The 20,378-nt window shown below is 51.7% G+C and overlaps 1 protein-coding gene across 1 annotated transcript in view; it reads right to left on the bottom strand.

Annotated features, from left to right (window-relative positions):
- LOC147123888 (nipped-B-like protein) overlaps positions 1-20,378 on the bottom strand; it is an 832,420-nt gene that overhangs the window by 196,523 nt on the left and 615,519 nt on the right. Inside the window, 5 exon segments of the mRNA XM_085963154.1 lie at positions 11,057-11,191; positions 15,849-15,995; positions 16,319-16,417; positions 17,795-17,897; positions 18,573-18,793. Coding sequence (XP_085819280.1) covers positions 11,057-11,191; positions 15,849-15,995; positions 16,319-16,417; positions 17,795-17,897; positions 18,573-18,793 — 705 coding nt within the window.

The following is a 20,378-nucleotide window of genomic DNA, read 5'->3' as shown; positions in this document are numbered from 1 at the left end:
GGGGGAAGAGAGAGAGCGAGTGGTGGGGGGGAAGAGAGAGAGCGAGTGGGGGGGGGGGAAGAGAGAGAGCGAGTGGGGGGGGGAGAGAGAGAGCGAGTGGGGGGGGAGAGAGAGAGCGAGTGGGGGGGGGAAGAGAGAGAGCGAGTGGGGGGGGAAGAGAGAGAGCGAGTGGGGGGGAAGAGAGAGCGAGTGGGGGGGAAGAGAGAGCGAGTGGGGGGGAAGAGAGAGCGAGTGGGGGGGAAGAGAGAGCGCGAGATTGGGAGTGTGAGAGAGCGAGATTGGGAGTGTGAGAGAGAGAGCGAGATTGGGAGTGTGAGAGAGAGAGAGAGATTGGGAGTGTGAGAGAGAGATTGGGAGTGTGAGAGAGAGAGAGATTGGGAATGTGAGAGAGAGAGATTGGGAGTGTGAGAGAGAGAGAGATTGGGAGTGAGAGAGATTGGGAGTGTGAGAGTCAGATTGGAAGTGTGAGAGAGAGAGATTGGGAATGTGAGAGAGAGAGATTGGGAGTGTGAGAGAGAGAGAGATTGGGAGTGTGAGAGAAAGAGAGATTGGGAGTGTGAGAGAGAGATTGGGAGTGTGAGAGAGAGATTGGGAGTGTGAGAGAGAGATTGGGAGTGTGAGAGAGAGATTGGGAGTGTGAGAGAGAGATTGGGAGTGTGAGAGAGAGATTGGGAGTGTGAGAGAGAGATTGGGAGTGTGAGAGAGAGATTGGGAGTGTGAGAGAGAGATTGGGAGTGTGAGAGAGAGATTGGGAGTGTGAGAGAGAGAGATTGGGAGTGTGAGAGAGAGATAGCGAGTGTGAGAGAGAGAGATAGGGGGTGTGAGAGAGAGAGATTGGGAGTGTGAGAGAGAGAGATTGGGAGTGTGAGAGAGAGAGATTGGGAGTGTGAGAGAGAGAGATTGGGAGTGTGAGAGAGAGAGAGAGATTGGGAGTGTGAGAGAGAGAGATTGGGAGTGTGAGAGAGAGATTGGGAGGGGAGGAAGGGGAGGGGAGGAGGGGGAGGAGAGTCCCTGAGCCCCGCCCCCCCAATCACCCGAGCCCCGCCCCCTCGATCTCCCGAGCCCCCCCCCGATCTCCCGAGCCCCGCCCCCCCTTCTCAGGAGCACGGCCCCCCGAGCCCCGCCCCCCCGATCTCCGGAGCCCCGCCCCCCCGAGGGTGGCCCCCCCGATCTCCCGAGCCTCGCCCCCCCGATCTGTAGTCCGGGCCCGCGATCTCACGATGTCCTGCCCCGCGATCTCCCGATGTCCCGCCCCCCGATGTCCCGAGCCCCGCCCAGCGGCGTCCCACTCTCCGGAGCCCCGCCCTCCCGAGCCCCACCCTCCAGATCGCCGATTGCGGCTGAGAGCCCCGACCTCCCGCACTCCGGGCCCCGGCCGAGCCGGCTTGAAGTTTGCCGGTGTAACCCTTCCCGCTCACCAAGGCCGAGATCCCGGCCCCCGATGTCCCGAGCCCCGCCCTGCGGCGTCCCACTCTCCGGAGCCCCGCCCTCCAGATCGCCGATTGCGGCTGAGAGACCCGCCCCCTGCCCGAGCCGAGCGCGGAACAGAGAGACTGCCGCGTCTCAGCTGCTCCTGCTGCGCGCGCACCCTGACCCTCGTGGCTGACGCCGATTGAGTTCGGGGACAGCCGTTTAAAAAAAGCCAGAGCGGGCTCTCGCGGGCGGGCGGCGCATGCGCGGTTAGTGCCAGCGGCGCGAGTAGGCAGGGAAACCCCGCGGGCTGGCGGCCGTTAGAGCGGGGAGTAGGCAGGGAAACCCCGCGGGCTGGCGGCCGTTAGAGCGGCTCACTTCGGGCCCCGACACCGTCAAACCTGAGAGGGGGAAGTAGAGAGAGACAGAGAGGGAAGAGGAGAAGGAGAGAGAGGGAAGAGGAGAAGGAGAGAGAGAGAGGGAAGAGGAGAAGGAGAGAGAGAGAGAGAAATTTTTGGAGCTTCAAGCCTGCCTGCAGCGGGCCTGGAGACCAGCACCGAGTCCCCCCTGCGCGAGGGTGAGGAGGAGGAGGGGGTTGCTAAACACAATATAAAACTGAAATAAATTGTTCATTAATTCCCTAACACATCATTAAAATATTTACCTTAGTTCCCTAACACACAGAAAGTGTGGGGGAAAAAATTGTGAAAAATCAAGATGGCGGCCACTCACCTCGGTTCAGAAGGATAAGGCCCGCCCACACACGCACCGATTGGTCGACCGGTCAGGTCACCGAAGCGTAGGATTGGTCAATCGTCGAGTCACTCGACACTCAACTGTTGGGCGGCACGCGCCAGGAACCCGCCGTCCGATTGGTGGACCTCGACGTCACACGGTCGCTAATGAGATGCTAATGAGCGGAACGCTGAACGTTTTTCGGATACCGCGGGCGGGATTTTTGTGCGGCCGAAACGTAAATACGCCTATGACCGGTCCGGAATCGCAAGCTTTCTTTTGAGGCGACGCGCGCGTCGGTACGCTCTGTAACTTTCAAACGTATAGAACACGGACAGACAGACATCGGGACAGACAGACAGAAGAGCCGCTTTATATATATAGATTATAGGGATGGCGGTAACTTGGGTGTGAAATTGGCTATGGGAGAGATGGCAGAGAGTAGTGGTGAACGGATATTTTTCTGACTGGAGGGAAGTATGCAATGGGGACCCCCGGGGTAGGTATTAGGACCATTGCTTTTCTGGTTATATATAAATGTCCTGGACTTGGGTACAGGGAGTACAATTTAAAGTTTGCAAATGATACAAAACTTGGCACATAATAAATAGTGAGCAGGATAGTAGCAGACTTCAGGAGAACATAGACTAGTGAAATGGGCAGACACATGGCAGGTGCAATTTAAGGCGATTAAGTGTGAAGTGATACACTTTGGGAGAAACAACATGGAGAGGCAGCATAATCTAAATGGTACTATTGTGAGTGGGTGCAGGAACAGAGGGACTTGGGGGTGCATATTCACAAATCTTTGAAGGTGGCAGGGCAAATTGAGAAGGCAGTTAAGAAAGCGCATGAGATCCTTAGCTTTGTAAATAGGGGCATTAATTACAAAAATGAGCAAATCATGCTAAAACTTTACAAATCTCTGGTTCGGCCTCAGCTGGAGTATTGTGTACAATTCTGGGCACGACACCTTAGGAAGGATGTCTAGGCTTTGTAGAGGGTACAGAGGAGGTTCACCAGAATGATAACAGGAATGAGGGACTTCTGTTATGTGAAGAGATTGGAGAAGTTGGGATTGTTTTCCTTGGAGCAGAGAAGGTTAAGGGGAGACCGAAGATTTATTCGAAACGATGAGGGGTTTTGATAGAGCAAGTAGTGAGAAAGTGTTTCCTCTGGCAGGTGGGTTGGTAACCAGATGCTGTAGATTTAAAATCATTGGTAAAAGAACAAGAGCAGAAAAATTAGAAATGTCTTCACACAGAGGGTTGTTAAGATCTGGAACATACTTCCTGAAAGGGTGGTGGAAGCAGATTCCATAGGAAATTGCAAAAGGCAATTGGACACGTACTCAAAGAGGACTAATTTGCAGGGCTATGGGAAGAAGGTTGGGGTGTGGGACTAATTGGAGAGCTCTTTCAACAGTGCCGGCAGACACGACGGGCCGAATGGCCTCCTTCAGTGCTGTAAGATTCTATGATACTATAACTGGCACATTCTCTAAAGTGTTCTGTCTAAACTCTGAATACCCAGAAAATACAACTCGATTTCACTTCCCTGGAGTGTCCAGCAAATAAAGACAACGTGCATTCACCAGTGATCATGGGAAATGTTTGAATCATAATTCTTTAACATTTTATGGTCCACTGCATTAACAAAATAACTGCCACCATCACCTGTCCCAACCCCAAACTCTCCACAACACCCGCCGCGTGACACAGACCAGTGTATTAACCCCAAACTCTCCACAACACCCACCGCGTGACACAGACCAGTGTATAAACCCCAAACTCTCCACAACACCCACCGCGTGACACAGACCAGTGCATTAACCCCAAACTCTCCACAACACCCCGCACCGTGACAGACCAGTGTATTAGCCCCAAACTCTCCACAACACCCCGCACCGTGACAGACCAGTGTATTAACCCCAAACTCTCCACAACACCCGCTGCGTGACACAGACCAGTGTATTAACCCCAAACTCTCCACAACACCCGCCGCTTGACACAGACCAGTGTATTAACCCCAAACTCTCCACAACACCCACCCCGTGACACAGACCAGTGCATTAACCCCAAACTCTCCACAACACCCGCTGCGTGACACAGACCAGTGTATTAACCCCAAACTCTCCACAACACCCGCCGCGTGACACAGACCAGTGTATTAACCCCAAACTCTCCACAACACCCGCCCCCGTGACACAGACCAGTGTATAAACCCCAAACTCTCCACAACACCCACCGCGTGACACAGACCAGTGTATTAACCCCAAACTCTCCACAACACCCGCTGCGTGACACAGACCAGTGTATTAACCCCAAACTCTCCACAACACCCGCCCCCGTGACACAGACCAGTGTATTAACCCCAAACTCTCCACAACACCCGCCGCGTGACACAGACCAGTGTATTAACCCCAAACTCTCCACAACACCCGCCCCCGTGACACAGACCAGTGTATTAACCCCAAACTCTCCACAACACCCGCCGCGTGACACAGACCAGTGTATTAACCCCAAACTCTCCACAACACCCGCCGCTTGACACAGACCAGTGTATTAACCCCAAACTCTCCACAACACCCGCCCCCGTGACAGACCAGTGTATTAACCCCAAACTCTCCACAACACCCACCGCGTGACACAGACCAGTGTATTAACCCCAAACTCTCCACAACACCCGCCCCGTGACACAGACCAGTGTATTAACCCCAAACTCTCCACAACACCCACCGCGTGACACAGACCAGTGTATTAACCCCAAACTCTCCACAACACCCACCGCGTGACACAGACCAGTGTATTAACCCCAAACTCTCCACAACACCCCGCCCCCGTGACAGACCAGTGTATTAGCCCCAAACTCTCCACAACACCCCGCCCCCGTGACACAGACCAGTGCATTAACCCCAAACTCTCCACAACACCCACCCCGTGACACAGACCAGTGTATTAACCCCAAACTCTCCACAACACCCACCTCGTGACACAGACCAGTGTATTAACCCCAAACTCTCCACAACACCCCGCCCACGTGACACAGACCAGTGTATTAACCCCAAACTCTCCACAACACCCGCCCCCGTGACACAGACCAGTGTATTAACCCCAAACTCTCCACAACACCCGCCCCCGTGACACAGACCAGTGTATTAACCCCAAACTCTCCACAACACCCCGCCCCCGTGACACAGACCAGTGTATTAACCCCAAACTCTCCACAACACCCCGCCCCCGTGACACAGACCAGTGTATTAGCCCCAAACTCTCCACAACACCCACCCCGTGACACAGACCAGTGTATTAACCCCAAACTCTCCACAACACCCGCCGCGTGACACAGACCAGTGTATTAACCCCAAACTCTCCACAACACCCGCCCCCGTGACACAGACCAGTGTATTAACCCCAAACTCTCCACAACACCCGCCGCTTGACACAGACCAGTGTATTAACCCCAAACTCTCCACAACACCCGCCGCTTGACACAGACCAGTGTATTAACCCCAAACTCTCCACAACACCCGCCGCTTGACACAGACCAGTGTATAAACCCCAAACTCTCCACAACACCCACCCCGTGACACAGACCAGTGTATTAACCCCAAACTCTCCACAACACCCGCTGCGTGACACAGACCAGTGTATTAACCCCAAACTCTCCACAACACCCACCGCGTGACACAGACCAGTGTATTAACCCCAAACTCTCCACAACACCCACCGCGTGACACAGACCAGTGCATTAACCCCAAACTCTCCACAACAACCGCCCCGTGACACAGACCAGTGTATAAACCCCAAACTCTCCACAACACCCACCGCGTGACACAGACCAGTGTATAAACCCCAAACTCTCCACAACACCCGCCCCGTGACACAGACCAGTGTATTAACCCCAAACTCTCCACAACACCCGCCGCGTGACACAGACCAGTGTATTAACCCCAAACTCTCCACAACACCCGCCCCGTGACACAGACCAGTGTATTAACCCCAAACTCTCCACAACCCTCCCCCGTGACACAGACCAGTGTATTAACCCCAAACTCTCCACAACACCCCGCACCGTGACAGACCAGTGCATTAACCCCAAACTCTCCACAACACCCCGCCGCTTGACAGACCAGTGCATTAACCCCAAACTCTCCACAACACCCCGCACCGTGACAGACCAGTGCATTAACCCCAAACTCTCCACAACACCCCGCACCGTGACAGACCAGTGCATTAACCCCAAACTCTCCACAACACCCGCCGCGTGACACAGGCCAGTGTATTAACCCCAAACTCTCCACAACACCCGCCCCCGTGACACAGACCAGTGTATAAACCCCAAACTCTCCACAACACCCGCCGCTTGACAGACCAGTGCATTAACCCCAAACTCTCCACAACACCCCGCCGCGTGACACAGGCCAGTGTATTAACCCCAAACTCTCCACAACACCCGCCCCAGTGACACAGACCAGTGTATTAACCCCAAACTCTCCACAACACCCGCCGCTTGACAGACCAGTGTATTAACCCCAAACTCTCCACAACACCCGCCGCGTGACACTGACCAGTGTATTAACCCCAAACTCTCCACAACACCCGCCCCGTGACACAGACCAGTGTATTAACCCCAAACTCTCCACAACACCCGCCCCGTGACACAGACCAGTGTATAAACCCCAAACTCTCCACAACCCTCCCCCGTGACACAGACCAGTGTATAAACCCCAAACTCTCCACAACACCCGCCCCCGTGACACAGACCAGTGTATTAACCCCAAACTCTCCACAACCCTCCCCCGTGACACAGGCCAGTGTATTAACCCCAAACTCTCCACAACACCCGCCCCCGTGAGACAGACCAGTGTATTAACCCCAAACTCTCCACAACACCCGCCCCCGTGAGACAGACCAGTGTATAAACCCCAAACTCTCCACAACACCCACCCCCGTGAGACAGACCAGTGTATTAACCCCAAACTCTCCACAACACCCCGCCCCCGTGACACAGACCAGTGTATTAACCCCAAACTCTCCACAACACCCGCCCCCGTGACACAGACCAGTGTATTAACCCCAAACTCTCCACAACACCCACCCCCGTGAGACAGACCAGTGTATTAACCCCAAACTCTCCACAACACCCGCCCCCGTGAGACAGACCAGTGTATAAACCCCAAACTCTCCACAACACCCACCCCCGTGAGACAGACCAGTGTATTAACCCCAAACTCTCCACAACACCCCGCCCCCGTGACACAGACCAGTGTATTAACCCCAAACTCTCCACAACACCCGCCCCCGTGACACAGACCAGTGTATTAACCCCAAACTCTCCACAACACCCACCCCGTGACACAGACCAGTGTATTAACCCCAAACTCTCCACAACACCCGCCCCCGTGACACAGACCAGTGTATTAACCCCAAACTCTCCACAACACCCGCCGCGTGACACGGGCCAGTGTATTAACCCCAAACTCTCCACAACACCCGCCCCCGTGACACAGACCAGTGTATTAACCCCAAACTCTCCACAACACCCGCCCCGTGACACAGACCAGTGCATTAACCCCAAACTCTCCACAACACCCGCTGCGTGACACAGACCAGTGTATTAACCCCAAACTCTCCACAACCCTCCCCCGTGACACAGACCAGTGTATTAACCCCAAACTCTCCACAACCCTCCCCCGTGACACAGACCAGTGTATTAACCCCAAACTCTCCACAACCCTCCCCCGTGACACAGACCAGTGTATTAACCCCAAACTCTCCACAACCCTCCCCCGTGACACAGACCAGTGTATTAACCCCAAACTCTCCACAACCCTCCCCCGTGACACAGACCAGTGTATTAACTCCAAACTCTCCACAACCCTCCCCCGTGACACAGACCAGTGTATTAACCCCAAACTCTCCACAACACCCGCCCCCGTGACACAGACCACTGTATTAACCCCAAACTCTCCACAACCCTCCCCCGTGACACAGACCAGTGTATTAACCCCAAACTCTCCACAACCCTCCCCCGTGACACAGACCAGTGTATAAACCCCAAACTCTCCACAACACCCGCCCCCGTGACACAGACCACTGTATTAACCCCAAACTCTCCACAACACCCCGCCCCCGTGACACAGACCAGTGTATTAACCCCAAACTCTCCACAACACCCACCCCGTGACACAGACCAGTGTATTAACCCCAAACTCTCCACAACACCCACCCCGTGACACAGACCAGTGTATTAACTCCAAACTCTCCACAACAACCGCCCCGTGACACAGACCAGTGTATTAACCCCAAACTCTCCACAACACCCGCCCCCGTGACACAGACCAGTGCATTAACCCCAAACTCTCCACAACATCCGCCCCCGTGACACAGACCAGTGTATTAACCCCAAACTCTCCACAACACCCACCCCGTGACACAGACCAGTGTATTAACCCCAAACTCTCCACAACACCCCGCACCGTGACACAGACCAGTGTATTAACCCCAAACTCTCCACAACACCCGCCCCCGTGACACAGACCAGTGTATTAACCCCAAACTCTCCACAACCCTCCCCCGTGACACAGACCAGTGTATTAACCCCAAACTCTCCACAACACCCGCCCCCGTGACACAGACCAGTGTATTAACCCCAAACTCTCCACAACACCCGCCCCCGTGAGACAGACCAGTGTATTAACCCCAAACTCTCCACAACACCCGCCCCCGTGACACAGACCAGTGTATTAACCCCAAACTCTCAACACCCCACCCCCGTGACACAGACCAGTGTATAAACCCCAAACTCTCCACAACACCCACCGCGTGACACAGACCAGTGTATAAACCCCAAACTCTCCACAACACCCGCCCCCGTGACACAGACCAGTGTATTAACCCCAAACTCTCCACAACACCCCGCACCGTGACAGACCAGTGTATTAACCCCAAACTCTCCACAACACCCGCCCCCGTGACACAGACCAGTGTATAAACCCCAAACTCTCCACAACACCCCGCACCGTGACACAGACCAGTGTATTAACCCCAAACTCTCCACAACACCCGCCCCCGTGACACAGACCAGTGTATTAACCCCAAACTCTCCACAACACCCGCCCCCGTGACACAGACCAGTGTATTAACCCCAAACTCTCCACAACACCCGCCCCCGTGAGACAGACCAGTGTATTAACCCCAAACTCTCCACAACACCCGCCCCCGTGACACAGACCAGTGTATTAACCCCAAACTCTCCACAACACCCCGCCCCCGTGACACAGACCAGTGTATAAACCCCAAACTCTCCACAACACCCACCGCGTGACACAGACCAGTGTATAAACCCCAAACTCCCCGCAATACCCCGCCCCCGTGACACAGACCAGTGTATTAACCCCAAACTCTCCACAACACCCGCCCCAGTGACACAGACCAGTGCATTAACCCCAAACTCTCCACAACACCCGCCCCAGTGACAGACCAGTGTATTAACCCCAAACTCTCCACAACACCCGCCCCCGTGACAGACCAGTGTATAAACCCCAAACTCTCCACAACCCTCCCCCGTGACACAGACCAGTACATTAACCCCAAACTCTCCACAACACCCGCCCCGTGACACAGACCAGTGTATAAACCCCAAACTCTCCACAACACCCCGCCCCCGTGACACAGACCAGTGTATTAACCCCAAACTCTCCACAACACCCCGCCCCCGTGACACAGACCAGTGTATTAACCCCAAACTCTCCACAACACCCCGCCCCCGTGACACAGACCAGTGTATAAACCCCAAACTCTCCACAACACCCCGCCCCCGTGACACAGACCAGTGTATTAACCCCAAACTCTCCACAACACCCCGCCCCGTGACACAGACCAGTGTATTAACCCCAAACTCTCCACAACCCTCCCCCGTGACACAGACCAGTGTATTAACCCCAAACTCCCCGCAATACCCCGTCCCGTGACACAGACCACTGTATTAACCCCAAACTCTCCACAACACCCCGCCCCCGTGACACAGATCAGTGTATTAACCCCAAACTTTCCACAACACCCGCCCCGTGACACAGACCAGTGTATTAATCCCAAACTCTCCACAACACCCCGCCCCCGTGACACAGACCAGTGTATTAACCCCAAACTCTCCACGACACAGACCAGTGTATTAACCCCAAACTCTCCACAACACCCCGCCCCCGTGACACAGACCAGTGTATTAACCCCAAACTCTCCACAACACCCGCCCCCGTCACACAAACCAGTGTATTAACCCCAAACTCTCCACAACATCCGGCCCCGTGACACAGACCAGTGTATAAACCCCAAACTCTCCACAACATCCGGCCCCGTGACACAGACCAGTGTATAAACCCCAAACTCTCCACAACATCCGCCCCCGTGACACAGACCAGTGTATTAACCCCAAACCTGCCCTGCCCCCAACCACCTCATGTGACCGAGGATTAGTCTGTCTACAGTTCTGTGTGGCCTAACCCAGGCCCTATGTGTAGCGTGTGGCTTGCCGTACAGACAGCACCCGCCGTGTTATAAATCTCCATCATGAAGAAACGACTCATTAAGTAACGCTGGATGGCCAGCTGGTGGCGCCGTCCAAGGAGTATAAATACTCGGGCGTGGGCCCAGCTAGCCAGGGACATTTTGTAAGACAAAGAACTAGTGCAGTACAACTAGACCTCCATGTTCTGTACGCTCAAACCAAGTGCGTAGTGAGTTTTATTACGTCACGCCGCATTGCTTAAAATAAAATAGGTTCCTCCTTTAGAGACTGCAGAAATGTTCTGTACAGCTGAGCAAGGTGAAAGGTAAACACTCCAACGCCATTTTCATGGGCATAAAGTCAGGCAGATTTCATATCAAGCGATCAGTCTGTGTAACTTTACCTTAATGCCCTCTTCATCATTGACTCTGCGAATCATTCTCACACACATCTCAGTCACTTTGGAGAAGGTTGGCTGCTCAATACAGATGTCACGCAGAATCTTGATCACTCTCTTTCTCACACTGATCCCGGTGTCCTGCAAGAGATTACTTGTTTAAGGATGAGGCGAGCTCCGAGAATGCAAGGCAACGGCTGTGTAGATTCCCAGGTAGGCAGGACGTGTTAAAATCACTTACTCCTAATGTAACGTGGGGCCCATTCCTTACAGACTCTGGAGCAGCTCCTACCTGTACTGCAGCCAAATCACCAAAGAATCATAGAATGATTCAGAACAGGAGGCGGCCATTTGGCCCATCGCGCCTGTGCCAGGTCTTTGAATGAGCTCTCCGCTTAATCTCATTCTCCTACTCTATCCCCATAGCCCTGGAAATTTTTCCCCTTCAAGTATTTATCCAATTCTTCTTTGAATGTTATTACTGAATCTGCTTCCACCGCCCTTTCAGGCAGCGCATTCCAGGTCATCATAACACACGGCATAAAAATAAATTCTGATCTCCCCTCTGGTTCTTTTGCCAATTACCTTAAACCTGTGTCCTCTGGTTATCGACCCTTCAGCCACTGGAAACAGTTTCTCTTTATTTACTCGATCAAAACCCCTCATGATTTTGAACACCTCTATCAAATCTCCCCTTAACCTTCTCTGCTCTAAGAAGAACAACCCCAGCTTCCACATGACTGAAGTCCCACATCTCTGGTACCATTATAGTAAATCCTCTGCACCCTCTCCGAGGTCTTGACATCTTTCCAAGTGTGGTGCCCAGAACTGAACACAATACTCCAGCTGGAGCCTAACCAGTGATTTATAAAGCAAGCATAACTTCCTTGCTTTTGTACTCTATGTCACTGTTTATAAATCCAAGAATCCCATATGCCTTTTTAACAGCCTTTTCAACGTGTCCTGTCACCTTCAAAGATTTGTGTACATACACCCTCAGGTTGCTCTGTTCCGGCACCCCCTTTAAAGAGTCTTATGTTCTTATATACACACTGCCCTGTGCAATTTGTACTGACAAAATCACAAAGTTAATCTCAATGAGAGGCCGTCCTAGTTCATCCAAACAGGAAGAAAGTTTTATCTAATTTAAAGATCCCTCTCTCTGACCTCCTTTGAAGGTTACAGAATCTTAGCGTTAATACAAGCAGTGTCGCTGAATGACCATCCTTCCATCCCCCAACCCCCACAGAAGGAAGGGAAAGACAAGATTTGGGACGCAAATATTTAGCTTCCAATCCACTAGGCAGCTGGGAGCTCAGTCTGTTTAATTGTGTTCAGGTCGATTAAAAAAATTAGATTTCAGAGTGCCGGCATAAGGGTGATGGGGCTGAACGGGGAAAGGGCAAGCAATGGCACTAAAGGGAGAGCTCTTTCAGAGAGAGTGTACAGGGCAATGGGCTGAATGAGGAAAGGGCAGAGCAATGGGACTACGGGGAGAGCTCTTTCAGAGTGAGTGTACAGGGCAATGGGCTGAATGAGGAAAGGGCAGAGCAATGGGACTACGGGGAGAGCTCTTTCAGAGTGAGTGTACAGGGCAATGGGCTGAATGAGGAAAGGGCAGAGCAATGGGACTACGGGGAGAGCTCTTTCAGAGTGAGTGTACAGGGCAATGGGCTGAATGAGGAAAGGGCAGAGCAATGGGACTACGGGGAGAGCTCTTTCAGAGAGAGGGTACAGGGCAATGGGCTGAATGAGGAAAGGGCAGAGCAATGGGACTACGGGGAGAGCTCTTTCAGAGTGAGGGTACAGGGCAATGGGCTGAATGAGGAAAGGGCAGAGCAATGGGACTACGGGGAGAGCTCTTTCAGAGTGAGGGTACAGGGCAATGGGCTGAATGAGGAAAGGGCAGAGCAATGGGACTACGGGGAGAGCTCTTTCAGAGTGAGGGTACAGGGCAATGGGCTGAATGAGGAAAGGGCAGAGCAATGGGACTATGGGGAGAGCTCTTTCAGAGTGAGTGTACAGGGCAATGGGCTGAATGAGGAAAGGGCAGAGCAATGGGACTACGGGGAGAGCTCTTTCAGAGTGAGGGTACAGGGCAATGGGCTGAATGAGGAAAGGGCAGAGCAATGGGACTACGGGGAGAGCTCTTTCAGAGAGAGGGTACAGGGCAATGGGCTGAATGAGGAAAGGGCAGAGCAATGGGACTACGGGGAGAGCTCTTTCAGAGAGAGGGTACAGGGCAATGGGCTGAATGAGGAAAGGGCAGAGCAATGGGACTACGGGGAGAGCTCTTTCAGAGTGAGTGTACAGGGCAATGGGCTGAATGAGGAAAGGGCAGAGCAATGGGACTACGGGGAGAGCTCTTTCAGAGTGAGGGTACAGGGCAATGGGCTGAATGAGGAAAGGGCAGAGCAATGGGACTACGGGGAGAGCTCTTTCAGAGTGAGGGTACAGGGCAATGGGCTGAATGAGGAAAGGGCAGAGCAATGGGACTATGGGGAGAGCTCTTTCAGAGTGAGTGTACAGGGCAATGGGCTGAATGAGGAAAGGGCAGAGCAATGGGACTACGGGGAGAGCTCGTTCAGAGTGAGGGTACAGGGCAATGGGCTGAATGAGGAAAGGGCAGAGCAATGGGACTACGGGGAGAGCTCTTTCAGAGAGAGGGTACAGGGCAATGGGCTGAATGAGGAAAGGGCAGAGCAATGGGACTACGGGGAGAGCTCTTTCAGAGAGAGGGTACAGGTGCTGTGGACTGGGGAGCAGCAAGTGAGTGCGCTCCTGCAGTAAGCTCCAGTACCCCCACTTTCAACCCCCAGTCAACTGAAGGTTTAAAGTTCATACTCAGGTATGTACAGTATGTCTGCAAAACATCTCAATAGTCTGCATCAACCCAGAAAGACACAGCTTCACACACTGCTGTCTTCTGGACAGAAACTTGCAACATGCACTCAGGAGTTCAAACATTACTGGTGTGACCATTACAAAGAAAAAAGAAAAATTCTGCAAGTGCTGGAAATACACAGCAGGTCAGTCAACATATGTGAAGGGGGTTCAGACGAAACGCTCTCCCTGGAACATTAACCTGCAGGTGAAGGGGGTTCAGACGAAAGACTCCCCGGAACGTTAACCTGCAGGTGAAGGGGGTCAGACGGAAGACTCCCTGGACCGTTAACCTGCAGGTGAAGGGGGTTCAGACGAAAGACTCCCTGGAACGTTAACCTGCAGGTGAAGGGGGTTCAGACGAAAGACTCGCTGGAACATTAACCTGCAGGTGAAATGGGTTCAGACGAAAGACTCTCCCTGGAACGTTAACCTGCAGGTGAAGGGGGTTCAGACGAAAGACTCCCTGGAACGTTAACCTGCAGGTGAAGGGGGTTCAGACGGAAGACTCCCTGGACCGTTAACCTGCAGGTGAAGGGGGTTCAGACGAAAGACTCCCTGGAACATTAACCTGCAGGTGAAGGGGGTTCAGACGGAAGACTCCCTGGACCGTTAACCTGCAGGTGAAGGGGGTTCAGACGAAAGACTCTCCCTGGAACATTAACCTGCAGGTGAAGGGGGTTCAGACGAAAGACTCTCCCTGGAACGTTAACCTGCAGGTGAAGGGGGTTCAGACGGAAGACTCGCTGGAACGTTAACCTGCAGGTGAAGGGGGTTCAGACGGAAGACTCTCCCTGGAACGTTAACCTGCAGGTGAAGGGGGTCAGACGAAAGACTCTCCCTGGAACGTTAACCTGCAGGTGAAGGGGGTTCAGACGAAAGACTCCCTGGAACGTTAACCTGCAGGTGAAGGGGTTTCAGACGAAAGACTCCCTGGACCGTTAACCTGCAGGTGAAGGGGGTCAGACGAAAGACTCTCCCTGGAACATTAACCTGCAGGTGAAGGGGTTTCAGACGAAACGCTCTCCCTGGAACATTAACCTGCAGGTGAAGGGGGTTCAGACGAAAGACTCGCTGGAACGTTAACCTGCAGGTGAAGGGGGGTCAGACGAAAGACTCCCTGGAACGTTAACCTGCAGGTGAAGGGGGTCAGACGAAAGACTCGCTGGAACGTTAACCTGCAGGTGAAGGGGTTTCAGACGAAAGACTCCCCCTGGAACGTTAACCTGCAGGTGAAGGGGGTTCAGACGAAACGCTCTCCCTGGAACATTAACCTGCAGGTGAAGGGGGTTCAGACGAAACGCTCTCCCTGGAACGTTAACCTGCAGGTGAAGGGGGTTCAGACGGAAGACTCCCTGGAACGTTAACCTGCAGGTGAAGGGGGTTCAGACGAAACGCTCTCCCTGGAACATTAACCTGCAGGTGAAGGGGGTTCAGACGAAAGACTCCCTGGAACATTAACCTGCAGGTGAAGGGGGTTCAGACGGAAGACTCCCTGGAACGTTAACCTGCAGGTGAAGGGGGTTCAGACGAAAGACTCCCTGGAACATTAACCTGCAGGTGAAGGGGGTTCAGACGAAAGACTCCCTGGAACATTAACCTGCAGGTGAAGGGGGTTCAGACAAAACGCTCTCCCTGGACCGTTAACCTGCAGGTGCTGACTGGCCTGTTGTGCATTTACATCCTTTCCTGATATAACCATGGTTACTGGCAAGCGTTATTCTGCCACAGAAAGGCTGAGCTGGCTCCTGGTGTCAATTTTTACCTTTTGGCATTACCAGGGTTAATTTTACACAACCGGTGCGCTCATTTCAATCACCTCCAGCCTATCGTGCCGCTCTGTCTAACTCACATCGACAGCCTATCTTGATTGTGTTGGATTGGGCCTTCTGTAGCAGTTAGGAAACAAACGTACCAGTATCCTCTCGATCAACATGTCGTAATACTGCTCAGTGAGTTGAGGTCGGCTAAGCACAAAGCGACCCAGTAACTCCACAGCCGCTTCGCGCACACTCGTGGAATTGTCCATCAGACGCCCGTGGACCCCGCGTTGCATGTCCAGCTGTAAGCAAAACACACAATGGCTCTACTGTGAGATTCAGCAGCAAAAGCATCAAGAAAGCTCAAAGTTATACAATGTAAGTGAGGCAAGAGAATCAGAACTAGCCGTAGTACATGACTGCTCTCTGACCCAATACATTGAGGACCCACGGGAGGTCATTTTTAAAATTTTGGAAAGTAGCTTCCTGATTTTCTAGTCTGCACATTGGAAGATTTGCTTTGAATTTGCATTGGAGATTTAAAACCAGGTCCTTGAAGATGTTCTCTGTAAACACAACTCCACAGAGGAAACGCAATGTCAGCATAAGAAAAATAAACCTTTACCCTTGCAAGAATACTGGGATCCACAGCGACTACCTCAGACAGACACTTCATGGCCTTTGTTCGTACAGCGATAGCACTTTCCCCTAGTACACGTAGAATCTATAAACAGAACACATTATCAGATCCAATGTCCATCAATATGCCACCACTTTTTTGGTGGATCTCAACCGCACTGCCTCACCATGTCCTGCAAACCCCCTACTCTATTGCCACTTCATCCCAATATATATTTGCTTCAAAGGCATTTGCTGGTAACTTGTTCCATGTCCCTTAAAGCCCACCCTGCCATTTCCAATCATCCTGGAACGCCTCGAAGTCAGTGCCCATTTCTCCAGTAACTCCCCGTTAGAATTCCTCCAATTAGGTTTCTGCGACTCAGTTCTGAAACAGCCCTAACAAAAGTCATAGAATCATACTGCACGGCCATTCGGTCCACTGTGCTCTTTGAAACAGCAACCCAATCAGTCCCACTCCACGGCCCTTTCCCCATAGCCTTGCAAATTTCTCCATTTCAAGTATTCATCCAATTCCCTTTTGAGAGTTACAACTGAATCTGCTTCCACCAGCCTTTCAGACAACACATTTCAGATCACAAGAACTCACTGTGTAAAAAATAAATAAAAATTCCTCTTCTCCCCTCTGCTTCTTTTGTCAATTACCTTAAATCTGTGTCCTCTGGTTACTGACCCTTCTGTCACTGGAAACAGTTTCTCCCTATTTACTCGATCAAAACCCCTAATAATTTTCAACACTTCTATTAAATCTTCCCATAACCTTCTCTGCTCTAAGGAGAACCCCCCCAGCTTCTCCAGTCTCCTGGCATAACTGAAGTCCCTCATCCCTAGTACCATTGTGGTAAATTTCCTCTGTTCCCTCTCTATGGCCTCGACAGCCTTGTGCTGTCCAGAATCAAACACCAGGAGAAAGCCCAGCTCCTCTTCCGTTAGTGTCATGGGATCTTTTACAAGCATTTGGACAAGTCGACAAAATTCAGTTCCACGTCTCAGCTGAAAGTTGGCACTGCCTAAAATGCAGCACTCCCTTCAGTACTGCACCGAAATGGAAGTCGAGATTATGTGCTCAAGTCTGTGGAGTGGGGCTTGAACCCATGGCCTCTCACTTTGAGGTGAGAGCGCTACCACTGAGCCAAGCTGGCACTTCGAATTTAAAACTAAAACAGGTGAGGAATTGGAACTTCTCTGCACACAAAACCAGATCACCCCCTCCAGTCTGGCATAAGGGGAGTTTGGAAGAAAAGGCCATCCAGCACATAAGCCCATCTCCGTCCACAGTCCACACATTACAACCGTAAACATGGACTCACTCACTCCCCTCCCAACCAAGCTCTAAACTTTTTCCCCCGAACTCCCTATGAATCAAATAGATCTATTAATATGTCTGTAGTCCTCAATCCCTTCTCTAGACAGGTATTCATCAAATTCCTTTTGAAAGCAGCGGTATATAGTTATCACTCACCTGTGTTAAATAAATATCAAAGCTCTGTGCAAACGGCCTCATAGAGGCCAAGTATCGGACAATCAGACAGGCATCCTCATAGTCCACATTAGCAGAGTTCATTCTGTGGGTGCAAATGGAAACTAGTCAGATGCACAAGGCAAGGAGGGAAGTCAGCACTACTGAAGGTGTCCCTGGAGAGCTGGTAAAGATTTGTTTAATGGCCTGGAAGTAAACCACCTGGCTGGTTATTTCAGTGATTTATTTAGCTAGAATTAAAAATCTCTTAAATTTAAGAGGTACCACACGGCAGTCTGTGGGTTCAGAGTAAACACAGTTTTGGGGACTGTTGAAAAATCCTGCTTTTACCCTCCCCACAATGCACCATTTAGAATGAATGAGCGTTAGCAGGCAGTTACAGGACTGAGATCATTAAACCATCAGCACAGGTCATATGGTTTGAATGCAGGGGGGTTTGTCAGGGTGCAGGGTTATTAATTTTTCTGTGTGCAGACTACATTGCACTGCAGCTGCTGTAACACTGCGCACAAGCACAGTCACAACACTACAACAGCCTAATACACCCGTTACCACTCATTAGCGGATGCTCTGATTCTCAGCACCTTTCCCCCATAGCTGCCGGCTGAGACCGAGACCGAGACCTCGCCAAGGGCAGAATCAGGAGCACCAACCCATGTCCTGTGGTGCAGAGTCGTGTTTTCACAGACTCCTTAACTGGGCCGACCTATTTTGAAATCCAGAATAAAATGCTCCCACCCATGCTATCACTGCAACTTACCTCAGGGTGCTGAACTGAGCCGGGGCAGTTTTGATCACCGAGCGAAGGAACTTCTTGCGTTTTTCTGCTCTTTGCATAATTTCTCCTGTGGATTCGATCTCCTTGGCATGCTGTGCCCCATCGGAGGAATCATCATCCTTCTGATTCTGTGACTTCATTGCTTTTTCTGTCTCCATCGTAGTGTCACGGAACCACTGTGCAATGTAAAATTTCCTAGCAAACTTAAAAACAAACACACACTTACTGCGGGATCTGTGACAGGGCTTCAGAAATGTAACTGGATTGGTTACTGAGCCGGCTTACACTGGAGAACAGAGAATTCAACAGCACCAGCTCTTAGCCTGTGGGTGCTGCAGTAACCTTCATTCTACAGCAATGGTCCAGTCCCACACCCCAAATAACAGGAAGGTAAAGACTAAAATGCCACACGTCAGGAATTTAAGCTGAGAAAACCTTTTTTAAGAGGAAAAAAGGAAACTTTGAGAGAATGTAACAAAGTTTTCAGATGATGAAGGGAACTATGAAGTTGATTCAGTCCAATCCACTTCAGTGAAAGGTTCAAATCGAAGGGACACAAGATCCGAGGCAGGCTACAGTCCCAGGTGCCCATGAGTGTCCCTGTTCCGAGGAGCGCAGTGAGTGGTGCCAAAGGAAACAGAGCTGGAAAGCCAAGAATGCCTCTCATGTCCATTTAAATGCCAACGCTGCCCTGTTTCATCCAGGGTAGAAAGTTCAAGAGATCTAGGTGGGATGTACTAGATTGGTACCAGGGATGAGGGACTTCAGTGACTTGGAGAGACTGGAGAAACTGGGGATGTTCTCCTTGGAGCAGAGAAGGTAAGGGGAGATTTAATAGAAGTGTCCAAAATCGTGAGAGGTTTTAATAGAGTAAATAAGGCGAAACTGTTTCCATTGGCAGAAGGGTAGGTAACCAGAGGACACAGATTTAAGGTAATTGGCAAAAGAAGCAGAGGGAAGATGAGGAGATTTGTTTAACTTAGTGAATTATAATGATCTGGAATGCAGTGCCTGAAAAAGTGGTGGAAGCAGATTCAATAATAATTTTTAAAAGGGAATTGGATAAATACTTGAAGGGGAGAAACTTTGCAGGGCGATGGGGAAAGATAAGGGAGGGAGGCTAATTGGACAGCTCTTTCAAAGAGCCGGCACTGCCACGATGGGTCGAATGGCCTCCCTCTGTGCTGCATGATTCTATGTTAAGGGGTTTGGACTGGACAGAATGGGTCGTCACCCCTTTTGCCTGTCTGGCAACTGGGGAGCATCAATTCCTTAGACATAAGGCAGAGGGAAATCTCCACTACTGTCTTATAATGCAAATCACATAGCTTAGTGGTAGCACCATTGTCTGAGTGATAAGGTAACTTCCCTCTCCCCATCCCTCTGTCTGAGGCCGAACCACACTCTTCGCAACCTTGGTGTCATATTTGACCCTGAAATGAGCGTCCGACCACATATCTGCAGCATAACAAAGACCGCCTATTTCCACCTCCGTAACATCGCCTGTCTCCGCCCTTGCCTCAGCTCATCCGCTGCTGAAACCCTCATCCATGCCATTTGTTACCTCTAGACTTGACTATTCCAACGCACTCCTGGCTGGCCTCCCACATTCCACCCGACGTAAACTTGAGGTCATCCAAAACTCGGCTGCCCGTGTCCTAACTCGTACCAAGTCCTGTTCGCTCATCATCCCTGTGTTTGCTGACCTACGTTGGCACCCGGTTAAGCAGCTCTTCGATTTCAAAATTCTCATCCTTGTTTTCAAATCCCTCCATGGCCTCGCCCCTC

Source organism: Somniosus microcephalus, chromosome 1, assembly GCF_052327205.1.
Source record: "Somniosus microcephalus isolate GS21.2 chromosome 1, FLI_Smic_1.0, whole genome shotgun sequence".
In the NCBI taxonomy this organism is placed as follows: domain Eukaryota; kingdom Metazoa; phylum Chordata; class Chondrichthyes; order Squaliformes; family Somniosidae; genus Somniosus; species Somniosus microcephalus.
Note: the sequence above shows the minus strand (reverse complement) of the source record. Positions and strands in the feature narration are given on the sequence as shown.